The 19,658-nt window shown below is 43.4% G+C and overlaps 1 protein-coding gene across 2 annotated transcripts in view; it reads right to left on the bottom strand.

Moving 5' to 3' along the window:
* The window catches only part of MIER1 (MIER1 transcriptional regulator), a 42,360-nt gene extending 22,717 nt beyond the window's left edge, over window positions 1-19,643 (bottom strand). Inside the window, exons 1-3 of one of the 2 annotated variants that reach the window (XM_050901470.1) lie at window positions 19,620-19,643; window positions 1,875-1,899; window positions 148-293 (exon numbers count right to left, since the gene is read on the bottom strand). In XM_050901470.1, the coding sequence (XP_050757427.1) occupies window positions 148-246 (99 nt within the window). In that variant the 5' untranslated portion in view covers window positions 247-293; window positions 1,875-1,899; window positions 19,620-19,643. Of the gene's footprint in view, window positions 1-147; window positions 294-1,874; window positions 1,900-19,130; window positions 19,201-19,619 lie in introns of those variants that run through there. The other variant, XM_050901469.1, reaches the window with a different exon arrangement.
* Between the last annotated feature and the right edge of the window lie 15 nt (window positions 19,644-19,658).

The following is a 19,658-nucleotide window of genomic DNA, read 5'->3' as shown; positions in this document are numbered from 1 at the left end:
TGCCTTTCCCCCATCTATATTATTTGCCTATTAGTGTTTTCGGGGTGTTTTTTTTTTAAATTCCAAATATAAGGGAAAAAACCTGCATATGTTTTGTGCAAGACTGTGGGCTGCGGTTATGTTTTATGACTACTTAAGGCTACCTACCCTGTTAAGATCCTCTATTTCAGAACTGAAGTTTGTTTCTCCTTCCATCATTTCCTCCTCTTCTAATGTCCGTTCATCATCAAAGTCATGCACCAGCATATCAGCTGATGGATCAAATTCATGGTCATCAGATGTTGCTGAACCTCCTGATAGAAAACATTTTAAAGAATGTTTTTAGTTAGATCATGGCCTCACAGAGTTTAATTTTTTATTTTGGTGACATTTTAATACTCAAATTATACTCAGAAATTAAAATATCTTCAAAATCCCTCAATCATTTATCTTAGGGAAAGCAAATCTCGTTATTCAGAGGACAGTGAAAGCTGTCCTTTGGGTAGTAAGAGATCACGGAAAAAGGAACCAGGAGATACTGTTTAACCAGCCAGTTCTCAAAGTACTATATATCTGGACATTGGGCCCCTAGTTAAATGTTTGTAAAATGTTCAGTTTTTGAAGACTTAATTCTTAAATAATCATAAACCTGCCTGAATCAAGAGTTCTACTGGGAGCAGAAATACTTATAAAATATAAACGCAGGGCAGTTGTTTCCTTTATACTTTGGAAGCTTTCTTGTTTACAACTACAAAGACAGTCTAATGACTTTTGCAAAATTTCAACTTAAAGTAAGCTTCACAGTTATGCAGATTTTATTTATGATGCAGAATCCTTAGTTATTTTTCCCCATGCCTTTTTTTTTCCACAGTTCTTTGTAGAGAAGCCTGGTTATATTTTGTGATAATGAAAAATAAATGAATGGATGAATGGTTTGGCAGATGCAGCATTTTTATGTAATTCAGCAATACTTGATTTCTAATTCTAACCCTGTTAACATTTTTCCACTTGTCTCCATGGACAATTTAAATTTCATTTTCCAAAGCTTGAAGAGTGTACCCAGGCTAAGGGTGCAAGAGGGAGGGGTTGAGTATAAGGGTTAACTGTACTTTGTAGTTTGAAGTGTTAAAGCAATCGATTGTTTCTCTGAAAGGAGTAAGAGCTCAAGAGACAACGGCAGTCCAGCTAAAGTAACTACTGGAAAGCTTTTCCACTGGTAGGATGCCAAAAACCTTGGAAATAAATAACACTAAGTACAGTGGTACTACAGTGAACAAAAAAACCTCCAGATATTCATAATTTACACTTAGGCTGACTACTAGATAGCCAGTAGCTCTGCGATACTGGAATATCAGAAAATAACCAGCTTTAAAAACAGAAGTCATGAAACCCCTCATTTTTAGTAATCCAATGAGGCAAAAAATACTGCTTTTCTTGCTGCTTTTGTTCTTGATGCTATTATGCGTAAAAACATACAGCAACGGTATATCTATTAATTGAGAGCACACAGTGCCTTAACTTTTGACTCTGTATTTAACTCTAACACCAACGGGTAGCCATGCCTAGAGGGACGGTAATCATATCGCTGGGTGAAGTAGTCTCTTCCATGCCCCCAGCACTCACTCACACCATGCTCCTTAGGACGTCAGTATTCCCGAACACATGTTCGTGCAGCTTTTGCAAAGACAAGAATCATATATCCCCAGCATATTTTACCATTTAGAAACTTGTGCTGGTACAGACTGGAAGAAAGCAGTGACTACTTAAACCAGTGCTGCCACCAACCTATTCATCAAATTATATCCTTAGTATACTAACTGGAAGAGACGAGCAAAAATCATTTTTCAAGGGTGCCCTCTTCCCTCACAAGTTTAGGAAATATTAAAAATATTTACCTGGGCTTGAAGACTCAACAGAAGGCTAAAAAAGAAAACACAGGAAATTATTTTTTCTATGTTGAACCTGTACAAACTCAATTCAATAATTCATCTGATACAAAGCAAGTCACTGCAAATAATATATTTACAAATAAAGTACCACAAACATGCTGAAGCAATTTGAGGTAAACAGTATTCATTTTCTCCTTTATGTATCAATATTGCTACACTATTTCAGCAGGAATAATTGGAAGAACCGTCCACTTCGCGATGCAATAATTGCGTTGATGAAAGTATAAAATAAAGCAAAACAATTCATTCTGAAAATAGTATTACAACTCCACAATCAGGTTAGTATGGCATAAATCAGTGCTAGTGCCAGATGGGGCAACGCTCCTTTCCCTCCATCTCTATCTGCTCATTTCCAATTCTTCCTTCATGCCAATACAAAACTGAAAACTAGCAGTACTGACAGGTTAGTTTTTAATAGATCCAGCTCTGATCTAACTCCATGTACTAAATCCCCTTTTCCACAACCAAGCGCTATACCAGATTACACTGACAGCGGAAGCACAGTTTAAGAGAAATTATTCTTCCTATTTGAAACTGCATGCTATGCAATACACAAATTCCCTGTTCTATTTAATTTAAGGTACACACTTTTAAAATGTAATCACAAATCACAATGAGAATTCCTTATAGAACAAAAGGAAAAAGCAATTTAATCTTAATCTCTAACCCACCTGTGAGGGAAAAAAAAACCCCGAAAACCAACAAAACCTATTTTGCAAGCCAGACTTTCGTCCCAAGTACATTTATAACACAAATTAATATGATCACAGACTACAAAACAAATATGTTTTTTGAAATACAGAAAAAATTGAGACTTCCACAACAATCTTTACGTAACAGAGACATCCTTTGGCCTACCATATTTGGTATCCTTACGTTTATAATCAGAACAAATGCCTTCTTTCATAAAATTCTGCTTTCCCTTGCTTCTAACTTTGTCAGCCTTTAGCCTCCTCAGATGAAATCTGCATGTCAGACATGTAAACCTCATTTGTTTTGAAAATTCAAGCAAATGTTTCAACTATTTTCAGGAACAGACCTAATGAAGTGGTTTTTTTCAAAGTTAGGAAGACTGACTTTTTACTTCAGAGAGCTGCAGTACCTCTTTCCCTGCCACCTTCTGGAAACTGAGATATTGTTTGGTATCATGGATATTGTTGTATTACGTAATATACAATACTGTCTTCACGAAAAACTGCCCGCATTTGGCCAAGAAATAATTTGGAAAACTTCAATTTGCACGTTCACGATAGATACTTGTGCATATATGTAATACTATATCTAGACTGTACTCCTACTAGGATTGCAAAATCTGTACACCCAGAATTATATACAAAATTAAAACAAGATATTATGTTAGAAACTGGTAAATTTAAACTCAAGTAAAAACTGGTACTATTATTCCAAGATTTCCTAAAGCATTTTCCTTCTCCTTGACTTCATCTCGTAAGGCCAGTCACTTGCACAAGCCACTTCCACCCAAAACACCTGGCCTAGCTATGTAGCGAAGCAAAGACTAAAATTTAAAAAATTCTGTGTAATTATAAAGTTCTTTTAGATTAACAGCTCTTTAAAGTGAGCAGAAATATGCCTTCTTAAGAATCAATGACCAAAATTCACTTACGTGTCTGCCTACGTTTTATGAGAGTCTACAATGTACAAAAGAAAACTCAAAATATATTTGCCTGTGTCAAGCAGAAAGCGGTATGTAGAGGTAAAAACACATCTTGAATATTTGCCTGAAGGGTGGTGGATAGAAGACACAATAGACCAGAAGTTTTGCTCTCCTAACATTGCACAGCCTAAAGAAACTACAGAATATACACAGTCTTCGGGTGGAGACACTACAGTCTATTTTTCCCATACTTACTAACATCCAAATATGTTTTTAGTTTATGTGCAGTATCACTGCTGACTTGCAAGAAATAGCTTTTTAGGCAGTATTAGCTTTAAAAGGCAGTACTGCACAAAAAAGCCAAGAGAAATCATAACTGCGCCATTAAGTAGACTGAAACCCATGTTGAGTGGGTAAGCACTAAAAACATTTTTGCAAAATGTTGCACAATGCCATAGGAAGTTTCGCTAATGACTACAGTTTAAAAATCTTTCTTTGCAAAGATTATCTTAACAAATTCCAGTGTACAGTATTACTAGCATATACTGAGCTAAAGCTGAATATCAAAATCAGCCAGCAATGACTGATCTCTATTTGGTATGATCTGTTTGTCTGATAAACTTGCAAAACTGGGTAATTGATAATATGTAATACACAATTATTACTGCAGATTAACAAAGTCTTAGCGTATTCATTGCAGCAATCACAAGTGGGAAACCAAACAAATTCAAACTATTTCTGGCAGACAATACTGTATGTTCAGTGCAAGGAAAAAATAAGGGAAAGACAAGCATCACTAAGTAGTATCTTAGTTTTAAAATAAAGACTAAGTCTTCCTTAAAGACTAAGTCTTCCTTAATAATCTTCTCAACAAATATGGAAGAAATGAGCATTGCAAATGGAGATTGTAGCCACCACCAACAGCAAGAGAACCTTTATCACCCAAAGAGGGCATAGCAGAAACACAACTGAAGCTGAACTGCTCATATTAACTGCAACAATCTAGCAAATGCAAAACAGCAAGGGTAAGCAATTCAGCAGGGCAGCGCAGAGCCGCTGCTGTACGGTCTGTAGGTTGTGCAGAAGTCAAGGTGCAGCTTTCCCATCCTCGTTACACGGCAGGCCCTGCCAGAGTATGAAGTCCCTTGCAAACACATCCAGCCTCAACCGAGACCACGAAGCGAGCTGTGGAGACCCCATCCTCACGCAAGGGTCCCTGGAATCCCAGCGTCCCCTTTTAAGAAAGTATTGACCTAGTACAGCAGTATTGGTGTACTTTGCAGAAGGGTAGTATCAGTATACTTTGCATCCAAATAATGACTCATCACTACAACATAGACTGCTCTCACCAAAATCAAGTGACTTGAATACCGAGTTGCTCTGAGATGGAAAAAGGAAAGCAGAACCAGGGCTGGTAAAGATATGAAGGGAAAAAGTATCCCCGTGACTTATGATGAAAGATTATTCCAGAAATGATTCTGCTCTCATAGGAACAGAGAGCTGGATTTAATGTCCGAGAAAGCCCTGAAGATAATCTATTCTGAGGGATAAAACATGTTACTGAGTAAACAATAAATTCTGCAAATGCCATCTTAAAACTGTTATTTCTGCCCAACCATTAAAACGCATCGTTATTGGAAGGCTTTTGCACAAGCTAACACTCCTGCTGACAAAAAAACCCCTCCTTCCAAGATACAACCTGCACTTACTCATGGCCAGTTTCTCTCTAACCTAGTACTAAGACTATTATTAAGGCTAAATAACCACTCCCCGCCTCCCTGGTTATTTTTTGATGTAACAGAGGCATTTCAAGGGGGGTCTCAGTTGGGAAACGGTTTACGTATTTATGGATCAGTAGTGCTAGTCTCGTCTTTGCAGCGGTAATCCACTGGGGAATTCTGGCTGGCCCATGCATGGGGCAGGTGGAGCCTCTCCTTCCTGATTCACCTGCTTTACCCCAGGCCCAGCCTGGGAAGGAAAGTTCTGGGGGAAGACCTCAAGTCAGAAGGAAAGGAAAGAAGAAAAAAAGAGCATATAAACCAGGGATAACAGGAGCGTCACGGAGCCGTGCCTCCAAAACTGAATAAATCAGGATGGTCAGTGAGAAGAGGCACATGGTATAATTATGTTTGTCTCCGGAAAAATAACTGTGACTCAAAGCACAAGAGCACTTGCGGAAAAGCAAAAATAGCTGAGACTCTGTTTTCTTTAAAACACCACCAGATAGAGTAGGGCTTCTGAGGGAAAGGTAGCATTCACTTTACTGTGAATTAAGAATAGCATGAGTTCAAGCAAACAGAACCTAGCATGGTGTAATGGCAGCAGTTCTGCCCTCACTGGGAAAAAAAAAACCCAACCCCAAAAGCACAGCTTTGCTTTCAGTCACTGCTAAGGGTTTGCCAACAGCCAGAAAGACCTGTAGGCGGCCTCTTGGTCCATGAGCCTTGCGTGAAGGGGAACAACCAACTCCTCACCTCAATTCGCAAGAGCAATCCATGCTGAAATCCTCAACAAGCAGAACATGGTCTGCCCTAGCCTCTGCCCTGAAGCCATGCAGCACCCTTCGGATTCATATATACCTTGCATTGGTTTTATGTACGTGTGCACGTGCATAGATTTTTATGTGATTTATATATGTGTTGGAGCCTGTTGTTTCAGTCCCACTTGAAGTTTCTGCCACCCTTTACACGTTTTCAGGATGGAAAAGACATAATTCCCCTCTTCAAGGATAAGCATCCAGAGAACTACAGGCTGGACAGCCTCACCCCCACCCCCAGGCAGGTGATGGAGCAAACACAAAGGAAGACAAGGAGGTGATGGGAGCAGTCAGCGTGGATTTACAAAAGGGAAATTATGCCTGACCAGCCCGAGAGCCTTTCTCGATGAGAAGACTGGCATGGTGGATGAAGGGAGTGCAGGGGACGCTGCTTGTCTTCACTTCAGCAAGGCTTTCCATGCCATCTCCCATAACACCCTCACAGACAAACTGATGAAGCACAGCCTGGACCAGGAGGGACGTGGATGGAAAACTGGCTGAACAGCCCAGCTCAAAGGGTTGTGACAAGCAGCAAAGTCCAGCTGGAGGTCAGTGACAGGGGGCAGAGCCCAGGGGGTGAGGCTGGGCCTAATACCGTCCAGCATCTTCATTAGGGACCTGGACAACGGGACAGAGCGCACCCTTGGCCTGTTTGCAGCCAACACGACATTGGGAGGAAGGGTGGATACAGCAGATGAGTGCGCTGCCAGTCAGAGGGATCTCAACAGGCTGCAGAAAACAGGCCAGCAGAAACCTCATGAAGTTCAACACAGAAAGGCAAAGTTCTTCATGCCTGGAGGAATCACCTCCTACCACAGGCACCAGTACAGGCTGGGTTCCAACCAGTTGGAAAGTAGTTTTGTAGAGAATGACCTGGAGGTCCTGGTGGACACTTGAGTTGAACACAAGCCAGCAATGTGCCCTTGTGACAAAGAAGGCCAACAGCATCCTGTGTCGCATTAAGAAAAGCAACCAGCACTGGTGAAACCACATCTGGAATACAATACTTCTAAAACAGCGGGGGTTGCAAGGCATGCCTGGAGATTGTCTAAGTTCAGCCCTGTGCTCAAAGCAGGGTCACCTATAACAGGCTGCTCAGGATCTCATCCAGTCAGGTTTTGTATACTGCCAGGGGTAGAGACTCCCCAACCTCCCTGGACAGCCTGATCTAGTTTCTGATCAACCTTAAAATAAAAAAAAAGTTTTTTCTTACGTTTAACTGGAATTTCCTGATTTTCAATGTGAGCCCATTGTCTCTTGTCCTACCCCTGGGCACCACTGAGAGCAGTCAGTCTGGCTCCCTCATCTCTACTCCCCCATCAGACATCTATACCCAAGGATAAGATCCCCCCCGAACCCCCCCTCCTCTCCAGGCTGCACAGCCCCAGCTCTCCCAGCCCTTCCTCACATCTCAGGTGCTCCAGACCCTCAGGCATCTTTGCAGCCTTTGCTGGACTCACTCCAGTCTGTCCCTGTCTCTCTTGTCTCCGGGGGGAGCCCAGCCCTGGACCCAGCGCTCCAGATGTGCCTCCCCAGGGCTGAGCAGAGGGGCAGGATCACCTCCCTTGACCCCCTGGCAGTGCTCTGAACGCAGCCCAGGGTGCTGGGGGACTTCTTTGTGTCAGAGGAGCACATGGCTGGCTCACGGCCAACTCTGTGTCCACCAGGACCCCCAGGTCCTTCTCTGCAGAGCTGTACTGCGCCCAGTGCTGGGCTCTCCAATTTCAAGAGAGACACGGACAGAATGAAGCAACTCCAGCAAGGGGCCACAAAGGTGACTGAGGGACTGGATCATCTGACACGGGGGGAGAGGCTGAGAGAGCCTGGGCTGTTCAGCCTGGAGAAGAGATGGCTCAGGAGGATCTGATCCATGTGCATAAATATCTGATGGAAGGGTGTACAGAAGACTGAGCCAGTCTCTTCTAAATGGCATCCAGTGACAAGGGTCAATGGGCACAAACTAAAACATTTAAACATAAGGACAAGCTTTTTTCACTCTAAGTGATGAAACACGGGAACACGCTGCCCCAAGAGGTTGCAGTGCCTGCACTAGAGGTATACAAAACCAGACTGGCAATGGTCCTGGGCAACCTGCTCTAGCTGACCCAGCTCTGAGCAATGGGTTGGTCTTGATTATCTCCAGATGTCCCTTCCAACTTCAACAATTCTGCAGCTAAATGCTCCAATGTAGATTGCAATGGAGCCTACCACAACAAAGCATTTTCCTGTTGAGAGTGGACACAAAACCGTACTGGGGCATAAAAAGATCTCATAAAAGTCAAGCACACTTTAAGAAACAAAGTTCAGCTTCCAGTATTCTGAAATAGTATGGAGAAGGCACGACAGCTCAAGCAAGCAAATGGCCTTCCCTATAGGCTGAAATACTGCTAAAGCAATCACCTCCTTCACAGCTTCAAAAGCATTGCTAAAATACCGCAATGCCTCTAGAGTTCAGAATGACCCCCGTGACTTTTAAACAACTCCAAAATATATAGCCAGTACAATCCTAGTCTATGGAAGGAAAAAATACAAACCCCAAACCAGAAAATCTGCAAAAACCCAATCACCTCCAGAAACATTAAGCCCATTTCAGGCTACCTCACAGAATGCATACATCCCTTGAGAGGTTCTAGTTCATTCTTTGCCACAGACTTCATAGGCAGCTTTTAGGAGAACAGCCTCTGGGCCTCTACTCCTTTCTTCTAAGCTTTGCCTGCCTACCTACCTAGTCTGTCCTAGTTTGTGGACTATCACCTCTCTACTTCATATGTTTCTAGTCTAAGCGATGCACTGCCAATCATTTTCTGCCTTCTATTTCTAGCTAGATGCAGTGTCACATTACATCTCATCTATATTAATGGCCAGCTGCTGCCAAAAGTAGTAGTCTGACCTCTTCCCACCACTCCATGTGCTTCTGCCACTTGTGCCAGGTCTAGCAATCAGGAAGCTGCAACATGTGCTGGCTCAGCAAACCAGTCTCAAAGAAAACCAAGACCAGTTTTCCATCCTATCAGTGAGCCAAAGTACTTCATCTTGGGCCTCTGCAATTGCCAGACATGCTGCAAACAACCTAGAGCATGAGTTTGAAGCTAGGCACATGCAGAAGGGTGTGTGGCAGGAGATGAGGAATAACTCTTTCAGTGACAATCTGTTAGCATTACACATAAGGTGAAAGAGCATCCTATGATTAAAGAGTTGTTTCAAGACAATTACTGCAATGCTTGATTATTCAGTCCTATTTCCTTGCCTCCAAGTGATCACGACTCTGGACAGGGTAGAACAGACGGCTTTGAGGGCATTTGCTTATGAAAATTTCCTGGTAGTATTTAAAGATCATATGGCTACATTGGTATCATCAGATCTTAAGTCCTAAGCTATGGTACGTCAATATAACAGGAATTCCTGTGGAAAAGGATACCCCTGTACTTCAGTGGCTTTTCATTTTCTGCTGCAGCAATTCGCAGAGAAGTACAAAGGCCTTTTTTTTGGTAAAAAAGTACTTTTTTGCCTCAAAGGCACTCATGGGAACAAAGAGCTGCTACCTACAAAAAGATAACGGTATCCAAGGCCCAGTAGAGGAAAAACTATAGGATACTTACAATATACAGGTTGAGAGACTTAAATTGTTCTATGCATAGCACCATCAGAAAAGATAACAGCAAACATTTATTGTGGGTTCAAAAGAACAAAAAATCATTCATGAACTCCTAACTCAGTTAGGAGGAAACAGGACAACAAGGAAAAACTCAAGCGACCAAGGGAGTTCTGTATGGATACACCGTTGAGCACATTTGTTAATGCTCCAGACAAGCAACTCGAAGGAAATACCAGTTCTGAGATATGAAGAATACAAACCTCATGGTACAGAGAAAAAGAAAAGACACCGAGGAACGAAACATCAGGCTTGGGTGGCACTAAAAGAATCTGTCACTGTTTTTATTCCATGTGTATTTATTTTTAGGGAAAGACACGCAGAGTAGGTGTTTTCAGAAGGTTAGCGACACTTGCAGCAACAACCCAGCCAAAAGATCATATCCAATACATTCTCCAGTATACGGATATGGGAATAAATGGAACTGAAGTTGGCCAGTCTCTTTCAGACACCTTTGGACTGTCAAGTGATGAACCTAGCAGCCACATATCAGACACAGAAAAATACCTAGATCTGTAGTGTTACTCTGACAACAAAAAGTCGCTGGGCTTTGGGATGTCTGTATTACTGTAATTTGTGATGGAAGTTAAATGGTAAAAGTAAAACTGAATTGGTATCATGACAGGTTTATTTAATGCAAACAGCCTTCTGGAGACATCAGTTTTGCACAGCTTATTTTTGAACCCACTACTTCAGAAGCAGAGGTATGCTTCCAGGCAATGCCCGTTTCTGCACGCTGGCAGATTTTCGTGTCTTATTCCAATGCTTCATAGCTGCTTGGACTGGAATGTGATACTCCAAAACGTGAAAGCTGTGGAAGTAATGCACTGAGTTTTCTCTCTTTACATTTCTCGTACAGCCTGCAAAGAAACACCTTAACAGAACTGACAGGACACTACACAGTTTCACTTCTACCCACAAAACTACTGTTGTATTTGCTAACATCTCTCATGCTGTTTAATATAATTTATTAATAGCGAAACATCTTAAAATTAGCAGTATCTGTAGTCTCTATAAGACAATGACAAATATATATCCTGTTCAAATTCACTCCGTTATCTTTAATAGCTCTTTAAGTGTTACATAAAACAGTTAGAAACTAAAATTAAATTTTGTCTATATTGATAGCAATAAGCCTGACAAATTCATCAAGCAGATGCTCAGGTCTTTTGAACTCTGCTACAGGAAAACACCAAAGTTAACTTCTGGGTTGCAGTGGCTTGCTTTAGCAACACTTGGGGCACAGAAAACTTCAGTGTTAACTGGCAACCAAATCTTAAAATGCAGCAGCGTTGCCTCTTATATAACAAAATAAAGAATGAAGCGTGAGCAGTGGGTAGAGGGTACATGTAATTACCTCACAAGTATACATGTATGTGGCTTCAACACCACTAAAGCTACATTTCACTAAGCAGACTAATTAAAAGTAAATTACTGATCTGCAAGTAGTAATATGCATTCTGTTCATAACAATACACATTTATTCCCAAAATGCAGATATACAGTTACATGAATAATATTCAAAGACTGCATGAAAACTGAAGTTTTGAATACACATGGTTTAGACACTAACCCTGCAGTTCAAATTGAGAACAGGAGCTCGCAGCTAAAACAAGTGTGTAAGACCCATGCCTGAACTGTTGAAGTCGTAAGAAGTGACTGTTGCAGCCATTTAATAAACTCTCCAGTGAGCTAAGCTAAATGATGGCCTGGAGAAAACGACTAGTTTAAATGGCAAAGAACATCCTTTACTCAAGAGGGCACCTTTTCATAAACAGGTATTTCAGTGGAAGGCTCACAGTTCCAGCCTGTCCCTCTCTCCCTGTGTTGTATATCAAAATAACCTAAGTGTCAGAGAATGGTTTGCCTCATTTTTACCTTGGGAAGAAAACAGCAACATATTGAAGCAAGAAAAAAAAAAAATACTGCTGCCCCTCATTTAATAGTTTTACAGGTGAACACTTCTACAGCCAAAACTACAGTGACATCCAAGCCCTTCTGCACATGAAATGGAAGCCTTTATATACATGGATTTTTACTTTTTTTAGTTTGGTTGCTAAATGAGAAAATTCTTATATTTCCAGAACACAAAGATCAAGTGCAATGTTTCAACTCACAGATCTCAAACATGTACATCTAAGCGTTGAAACTACCACCTTAGCAAAGGTCCCCTGACTTGGCCATTCCCTTCCCAGACTTGATTCCACTTAAGAGTTTATAAAGACAACACTTTCTCCCATGAGGACAGCCAAGCATTAGAACAGGTTGCCCAGTCTCTTTCCTTGGAGGTTTTCAAGACCAGACTGGAGACAGCCCTGAGCAAGCTGGTCAGACCTCAGAATAGACCCTGCTGTGAGCAGAAGGTTGGACCAGAGACCTCCAGAGGTCCCTTCCACCCCAAATTATCTCATAATCCTGAGTTTTGAGATTTTGCGGGTAGCCCTGCAAAACTACTTATTTGCTCACTTCCCTCTCCCCGCCTGCTCCTTCTGAGAAAAGTATTGGGTAACATTCGGTTCTGTTCATTACTACATAATTAAAAAAAAAAAACCAACACACTAAAAAAATTCAGCCTCAATTTTTCCTGGAGAAACTGCCTGATCAGCTTCAGAGTGCCTAACTGGCAAGAACCACAGGTTGAGTTTTAATGCAGCTGACTCAGTCCTGTATCAATCTACCTAAATCTCTTCACCAGGAAAAGACTGGAAATGGGAAGCAGACGATACACAGTATTTCACAGGGGATATTGTTAACATGGATCTTTCAGACATTTGGTTTGCAACATGGCTCCCTAAATCTGCAGTGCCACACCTGAGGGGAAGCAAACTGCAGCCTTTCTTAAGTAGCCTTTTTAAGTCAGTTTTGCCAGTGAAGTCCCTGTATCACCTGGGGACATCTTCAATATTGTAAATACTAGTGAAAATTCTTAAATAGAAAGGTATTCCAACTGCACCGCTAACAAAAGTAGCAGCTGCTACTTTTTAAAAAAAAAAAAAAGCAAGCAGTGATTCAGGGGAACACAGAAGGCTGAAGGATGTCAGGCGATTGACTCTCCCTGGGGAGATTTAACTTTCTCCAGCCTGCTATCTGCTCCACACTTCTGTCAGAGGTTATCATGCCACAGCAGGAGCAATAAAGCGAAGGTGCACCCAAAGCGAATCTGTACGAACTTACAGGCTGCCAAAGAGTGACGCTGTCATGCCTTCCTTCTTGCTGTAGAAGGAGCAGCCTCCAGCAAGAGGAAATAGCACCTTGAAAGTCTGGGGGGACAACATGGCAGGACAGACAGATGACAATGACATAAGACTGTCAGGGCAGCTTCCAACCACCCTTTCGATCTCTGAATTAGAGGGACTAACTACCTAGCCAGCCTGAACACTCACACCCAAGGTGAGCACGGACCTCTGCAAGAAGTACTGAAGAGCAGATGTAGCTACATTTTTCGGGGCTCCAAGTCAAAAGAAGAGATTGCACACTCCAGGGTGGTAAAAGCAGCTTCTGTCCAATGGCTCATGATCATGCTGCTGCTGAATCATCTCCTGAAATCACACACTGACTTAACATATTTACAATAAAGTGGAACTGATCCTCCTTCTCCTTTGAGCAGAGTAGACGACTGGAACCAGGAACCACCAATTGTATCCCAGGGTAGTCACCCCTGCTCAAGAACCAATGTGCAGTGATTTACCTAAGGACTGAGTCATCAGAAAAACGAGATAAGCGCTGCTGCTATAAGGCTAACTGAGGAAGGTTGCTAGATGGAGGAAGCTGCAGCCAAAGGGGAATGCCTTGCTTGACAGGACATTATACTCACTAGAACTTCACCAAGACAACTTCCATTTTCAAGGAGTATTACGAAACACGACCACAACAGTTAATCAGAATACCATCTCTCTCATCTGAAGCACACACTTTTCAATGGACATTTTCTAACTATTTATTGTTCATTTCCATTACAAAATACAGCATCAGCCTCAACTTCTTGCAATATTCTGAAATTTCTTGCTAAGAAAAATTGGAAGTCTATGGAGTGACCATATCCTAATATAGGATTTCAGATGAAACCAGATAGTCACATGCCAAGCACCACGAGAAAACATTCTTACGCACAATTTGTGACATGAATGGATTAGTAGTGAAATATTAATACAGACTGGGGCGTCTGGCCAGGAAAAAGCTCAAAAAGAAACTGAACTTTTCAACAATTCCACTGTCTACCTAAAATCCCTCCGCTGTATTAGAAAGAACTCTAAGTCCAGAGCAGTAAGCCCACAAACATCAATATTCTATCACACACAAAAAAGTCCACAAAACTCTTCTATTAAGACAGAAAAAAACCACACTCTTTTCCAAGATTAGAAATGCAGAACGCTAAATGCTATTGTTTTCCCTTCAATAGCTTGTCAGAAAAACTGAGGGAATACAATCAGTGACTATAACCAGCCACTCTGGAGTTTATACTCTCACCAAGGAAGTGAGAAAACAGAATTCCCTCATCTACATTAGGTTCACAGATCTCTCTCTGAAGTATTCTACAAAAACTGCTCCAAAATGAAACAAAGAAACAAAGATAATTAGTTACAGCTAAGATCAAATGAGGGGAAAAAAAAATAATTGTGCTCAACAAGATGGACTGATGCGAATCACCAATTTTAATCATGATTTAGATCAGTCAGCAGGAAACCCTGATTTAATCTATTTTGACCTTATTTTGTATCCAGGCGTTACTGAAAAGCTCTGTCCTCCCCGACTGTTAAAACATCTCAATTTGCAGCCACATTAGTGATCGTGTTAACTTTACTACCGCTTCCTACAGGGGAAGCTATTACACATTTATGCATATTGTTTTAAAGTAATAGCATAGCTTAATAAAAATACAAAGACTAAGAATGTAAAAAAGGTTATTAGGAATGGTTATCAGATCACGTATTTCTTAAACATTATGTCCTGAAGTTGTTTCAAGCTGCATACGAAAACTAGAATTCGGTTACATTCACAAAGTTTAAGACTCTTCAACTGAAAGCAGCGTAACATTCACAAAAAAAGGAAAACTTTACCAGACATTATGAATTTAAAGATGATTTATTAAAGCACTACCACACAGTGTCAATAAACTGGTTTTCTGGTCAAAAGCAACTAAACTTTCAGAAATCCAACCAACATTAAAGTGCACTCAAAGAAGTCAGGCTGAGTCAGTTTAACCATCCACTGACACCAGAAGAGAAGTGGTCCTGCTCCTCTCCAAGACACACACGCTCCTGCTTCTTCCCATACTTGCCTGACACCTTAGGTCGCCAATTCAAATTTTTAACCCCACAGAAATTCACTCTGCAGAAAGAAAAACTTAGGTTCTTATTCCAGCAGGTCAGAAAGCTGAATAACCTCACTGAGGGGCAAGAAACACTAGGAGCTGGCATGAAGGTGGTCAGCTGCCTGCTCAAGAGTTGGGAGAAACAGGACCATATTTTTCAGCAACAGTAAACATCAATAGCTTCCTGCTATCAGAGTCAGAGCTGCACAAGACAAGGATACTGGCTGAGGAGAAGCTGAGTCAATCTCATAGCTTGACATTTTTGGAAGGAGGAATACATCATCCTCCCGCGGATCCCCACAACTGGTTCTGCTGCCCCACGCCATCCCTCACACCAGCTCTACTCTCTGTTGGATCTTTCCATTAGCTGATACAACCAGTTACCCTGCAGGGAGCTTTTCACTTCTTTCTAAACTAGCAAGCCGAATCAACCCACAGTAGAAGTTCAGGGAGCATCTATGCAGAAGCAGCAGGAGCAGGATCTCCCCTTTCAGGCAGCTAGGAGCTGTTAGACCACCTCAGCTGTTGTCCATCCCCCCTCAACCCATAATTAAAATCAGCTTGAAATTTAAACCAAGCTATGCCAATCAAAACCAGGGATACGACATCCCTACCTCTCTAACCCCACCTCTGACCAAACATGACCACCCTCTTTCCCATGCAGCAGCCCCGGTACCACTTTTATTCTTCAGCGAGTTAGTAAAAAACAAAACAAAAACAAAACAAAAAACCCAAAAAACAAAAAAACCAACACAAAAAAACCAACACAAACCCTCATCATTTTCCCATCAGTTTTGCCTGTTCAGTAGCCTGGCAAGTGCCTGTTGCAACCTGACTGGTGCATCCTATCATGGAACAAAATAAAACAACAGCAGCAACTCAGCACTTCTGGAAATTACAGTAGGTATTTAGCTGCCTATCTTTTCAACACAAAAGTCTGACTCCAAACAAAAAAACATTCTCTTTCAACTACTAATCAAGCTTTTCAGTCAAAAATCTTTTCTTCTCAATAGACATTAAACTACTCGTATTTTGAAAAAATATGTATCAGCACTCACTCCACCACAAAGACTAAATAAGCAGCTTAATGTACGATACGGTAATATTCACAAAGCTTGAGCTCATCTTAAGTTAGAGATGTTTTCTTTCTGATTTACGACTAGAACAATCTTCTAACATGTTGGAATATTAGGACTCAAACCAATCACGCTGAGCATGCTTCAAAGTAAAATAAAACCCTAACACAGGTTATTAATCCCAAATCTAAAACCAGTTTAATATATATTCAAATCCTTTTTTTTCCTTGCCTGTCCTGTATTCAAACTGGTAAGCTTCTACAAAAGTGAAACAGCATTTTTTAAGTTAGTTTCACTTTCTGGAGTCATTTACTTACTAACCAGGCTCAGAGCTCCTGTCTGAAGAGCCTTCCTGTCATATTCAAAAAGTTTCATATTTATATTGTTTATTTTTTGAGGTTTATATCTCTAGCATTAAAGCCTGGCTGATTCTCCAGAACGCAACATTTTAGGATCCTTCCTGACTGAAGGATGAGTTCCTGTGCATTCCTTCAGAAGAGTCAGCACAAGATTTTCCACTGGGGAGGGATGGGGGGAAGAGGGCAAGAGGCACAACAGCAGTCTTACTTTCCACCCACATTTTCAAACCCAGGCCGGTCCCAGGCCCTCATCTGCTGAGACAGGCAAGTCTTAGGGCTGCCTGAATTATCAGTCTTCCCTCGCTTGCTCTCAACATAGCATTATGCAGCGCATTACTTTCCTAACACACTCCTCCTCCAGCAGACCTAGCACACCACCATGTAGCGGCAGTCATCTTCAGTTCCTCTAGGCAGATGGTTGATACCAGAGCTTCGGTGGCAATGCCGTGCTAAGGAGACTTCCCATCCTATCCCCTATATATTTCCTACATTGTGCTAGGAACCATATTCAGGACATTGCTTCTAGCTTAAATCACTGAAAGAAAGTATTATTTTTTTAAAATTCTGATTGTTTCCTGATCCAGAACGCAGTGCAGTCATGCAAACAGTCGTGTGCACAATTCAACGGCTGTGAAAGAATGTCAGCCAAGCCTACGTTGCTGCCGTCACCCCTGTGCTACTGAACTCATCCCACAGGTGCATCAAAGCTTTCACAGCCCCTTTAGGCTGCTCTGGCCCCTTAACCTGAAATAAAGAAGCCAAAATAGGACAAAGAATTCATCTTAGCTTTTCTTCAAAAAAGCAAAAAGCTGAGGGGGAAAAAAGCCCTCTTCCTTTCTCAGTAAAATATCAAGACCAACAGGTAATAAAAGCCTTACCCATTGGAATAACACCCATAAAGTGAAAAACAAAACCTGCCTGACCTCCATAACCCACTGACTTTTTATTGCTCTCCGCAGCACAAATCCCCTACAAGTCTCAATGCTATCACTGCTGTAACGCCAATATAAGTACGTGACAATACAGAATAGGAAGTAATTCAGCATACTGCCTGTGGCTCTTGAGCAATATGGCGAACTTCAGCTCCCACCAGAAGAGAGCCAGCACGAATATTTCACAATAATGCTGTGTTTAATTAACAAAACTTACAAGCAATTGGTGAAACTTGAGACAAAGATCCTGAATACTGTGATGCCTAGATCGGCATGGGCCCCAATATGTCTCTCCAACTTTACAGATGACAGGAGTTTAATAGCCACATTTTTTCGGCCAAGAAATTACGCAGGGATCAGACCCGTGATTCTCTGCCCCTCAAGATACAGAAAAAACCAGACAGGCAGATTCTTTTAACTTCTAAGATTAGATTAGTACATTTCGTACCAATAACAGGAAGAACGCTTCATTACAGTTTTCATTTGGGAGTAAAAGATAAAATAAATTTAAGTAAAAATTCACACATATTCAGGAATTTCAAGGGAAGAGGGAAGAAAGCTCATCTGTAAAATATTCTAATCCTGATACCTCCAAATCCCCCCAGTCTGGCTGCAAGAAACGCCTGTCCTACAGAAGAGATTTTTTTTTTTTAATAGCATACCTTTCAAATAAGCATTTCCAATGCATTTGTCAACACTGTTCAAGCAGCAAATTACCTTAAGATTGGAATCTTAGGATAATTTGAAGAAAACTTAATGAAATATCTATTCATCTGTCCTAACTTGCCTCCTAACAAGCAAAAGAGCTGCTCTTCCAGATCCCGTCGTGATGGACAAATCCACACCTCGATAATCAAACACGTATCTCAGCCTGCCTCCCACAGAAGAAAAGAGGTCAATAAGCCTTCTCCCATTTCCTGCAACTCCCCTGAATAGTCCTTCTCCCTTTTTCAGGGGAAAGGTCTCCCTCCCAGGAGGCTGGAAGGGCTGTCCTTCTATCTATAAAAGGAATTCCCCTTTACCTTAACGACTACAAAAAGATATTTAAAGAAAATAAATACATGTTTTATCCTCGAGCAATGGTGCTCCGATCAAAGCTCGGGAGAAACGATTCTTTCACGTTGGGACAGAGACAGACGGTAGGAGCTGGCAAGAAGCGCATCCCTCTCCACCCCGAAGGGATTACACTCCCCCGTGCCACAGCAGGTAGGGCTACCCCACTTTCCACCCCCCACCCCCCGCAAAGATGAACCCCGTCCCAAGGAAGGCACAGGCCCTGCTCCACCGCCCTCTCCCCCGCCCTCGCTGCTCAGGAGCAGGGCCCCATCCCCCGCTGAGCCGAGGACTCCTGCCGGTAAAGCCTCGGCTCCCCGGCCCCCAGACCCTTGCCCGGCGCCGACCACCTCCCGGTGCCGCCCTCGGGCGGGAGGTGCCGCTTCCAGGTCCCCGGCCCGCCCGCCCGGGCCGCGCTCGGGTCCCGCCCGCGCCCCACCGCCACCGCCGCGGCGGGCCCGGCGCCCCGGAGCGAGGCTCCCCGTCCCGGGGCAGTAGGCCCCGGAAAGAAGCGAAGAGGGGCGCCGGGGCTGCGGGCGCGGGGCGGCGCCCCGGGGCCCGGTACGGCCTCCTCGGCCCCACAACTTAACTTGTGGGACGCTCCGCCCGGCCGCGGCCCCGCGCAACAAGTTCCCGGGCAGGCCCCCGCCCCGCCGCCGCGCTCTCACCTCCGCCATGTTCGCTGCGCGGGCGGGCCGGCCGGCGGGCGGGCGGGCGGCGGGCGGGGAGGACCGGGGAGGGGTCACATCGCCGCCGCGGCGGAGGAAGCAGCGCCGGCGGGTCACGGTCTGCGCGGCGGCGGGGGGCCGGGGAGCGGCGGGAGGGGGCGGGCAGAGGGAGGGGGCACGCCACGCACTACGTCACCGCGCACAGCTCCTCCGCCACCACCCCCCCTCCCCGCGGCGCGCGGGAAGCCTGCTGGGCGGACCCCCTCCCTCCGCCTGTCACTCATGGCGCAGGCTCCGCCCCCCCCCGGCCGCCCTGTCAGCGGTGAGGCGGCGGGCCGCGCTCCGCTCCGTTCCCCCTCACGGCCCCGGGAGCAACGGCGGGCATTTACTCCTTGGCAGGACCGGCTTTAAAATCAGATGCCCGGCGCCGCACGTCGGTCTCGGTGCCGCTCCCTCCCACCTGGCTCCTGACCCGGCAGTCGTACTCACGGGGTGAGCCGCACAGGCGTGGAAGCTGTCTCACCGACG

This window comes from Gymnogyps californianus, chromosome 8 (genome assembly GCF_018139145.2).
Source record: "Gymnogyps californianus isolate 813 chromosome 8, ASM1813914v2, whole genome shotgun sequence".
NCBI lineage: Eukaryota > Metazoa > Chordata > Aves > Accipitriformes > Cathartidae > Gymnogyps > Gymnogyps californianus.
This window is presented reverse-complemented; position numbering and strand designations above follow the sequence as displayed.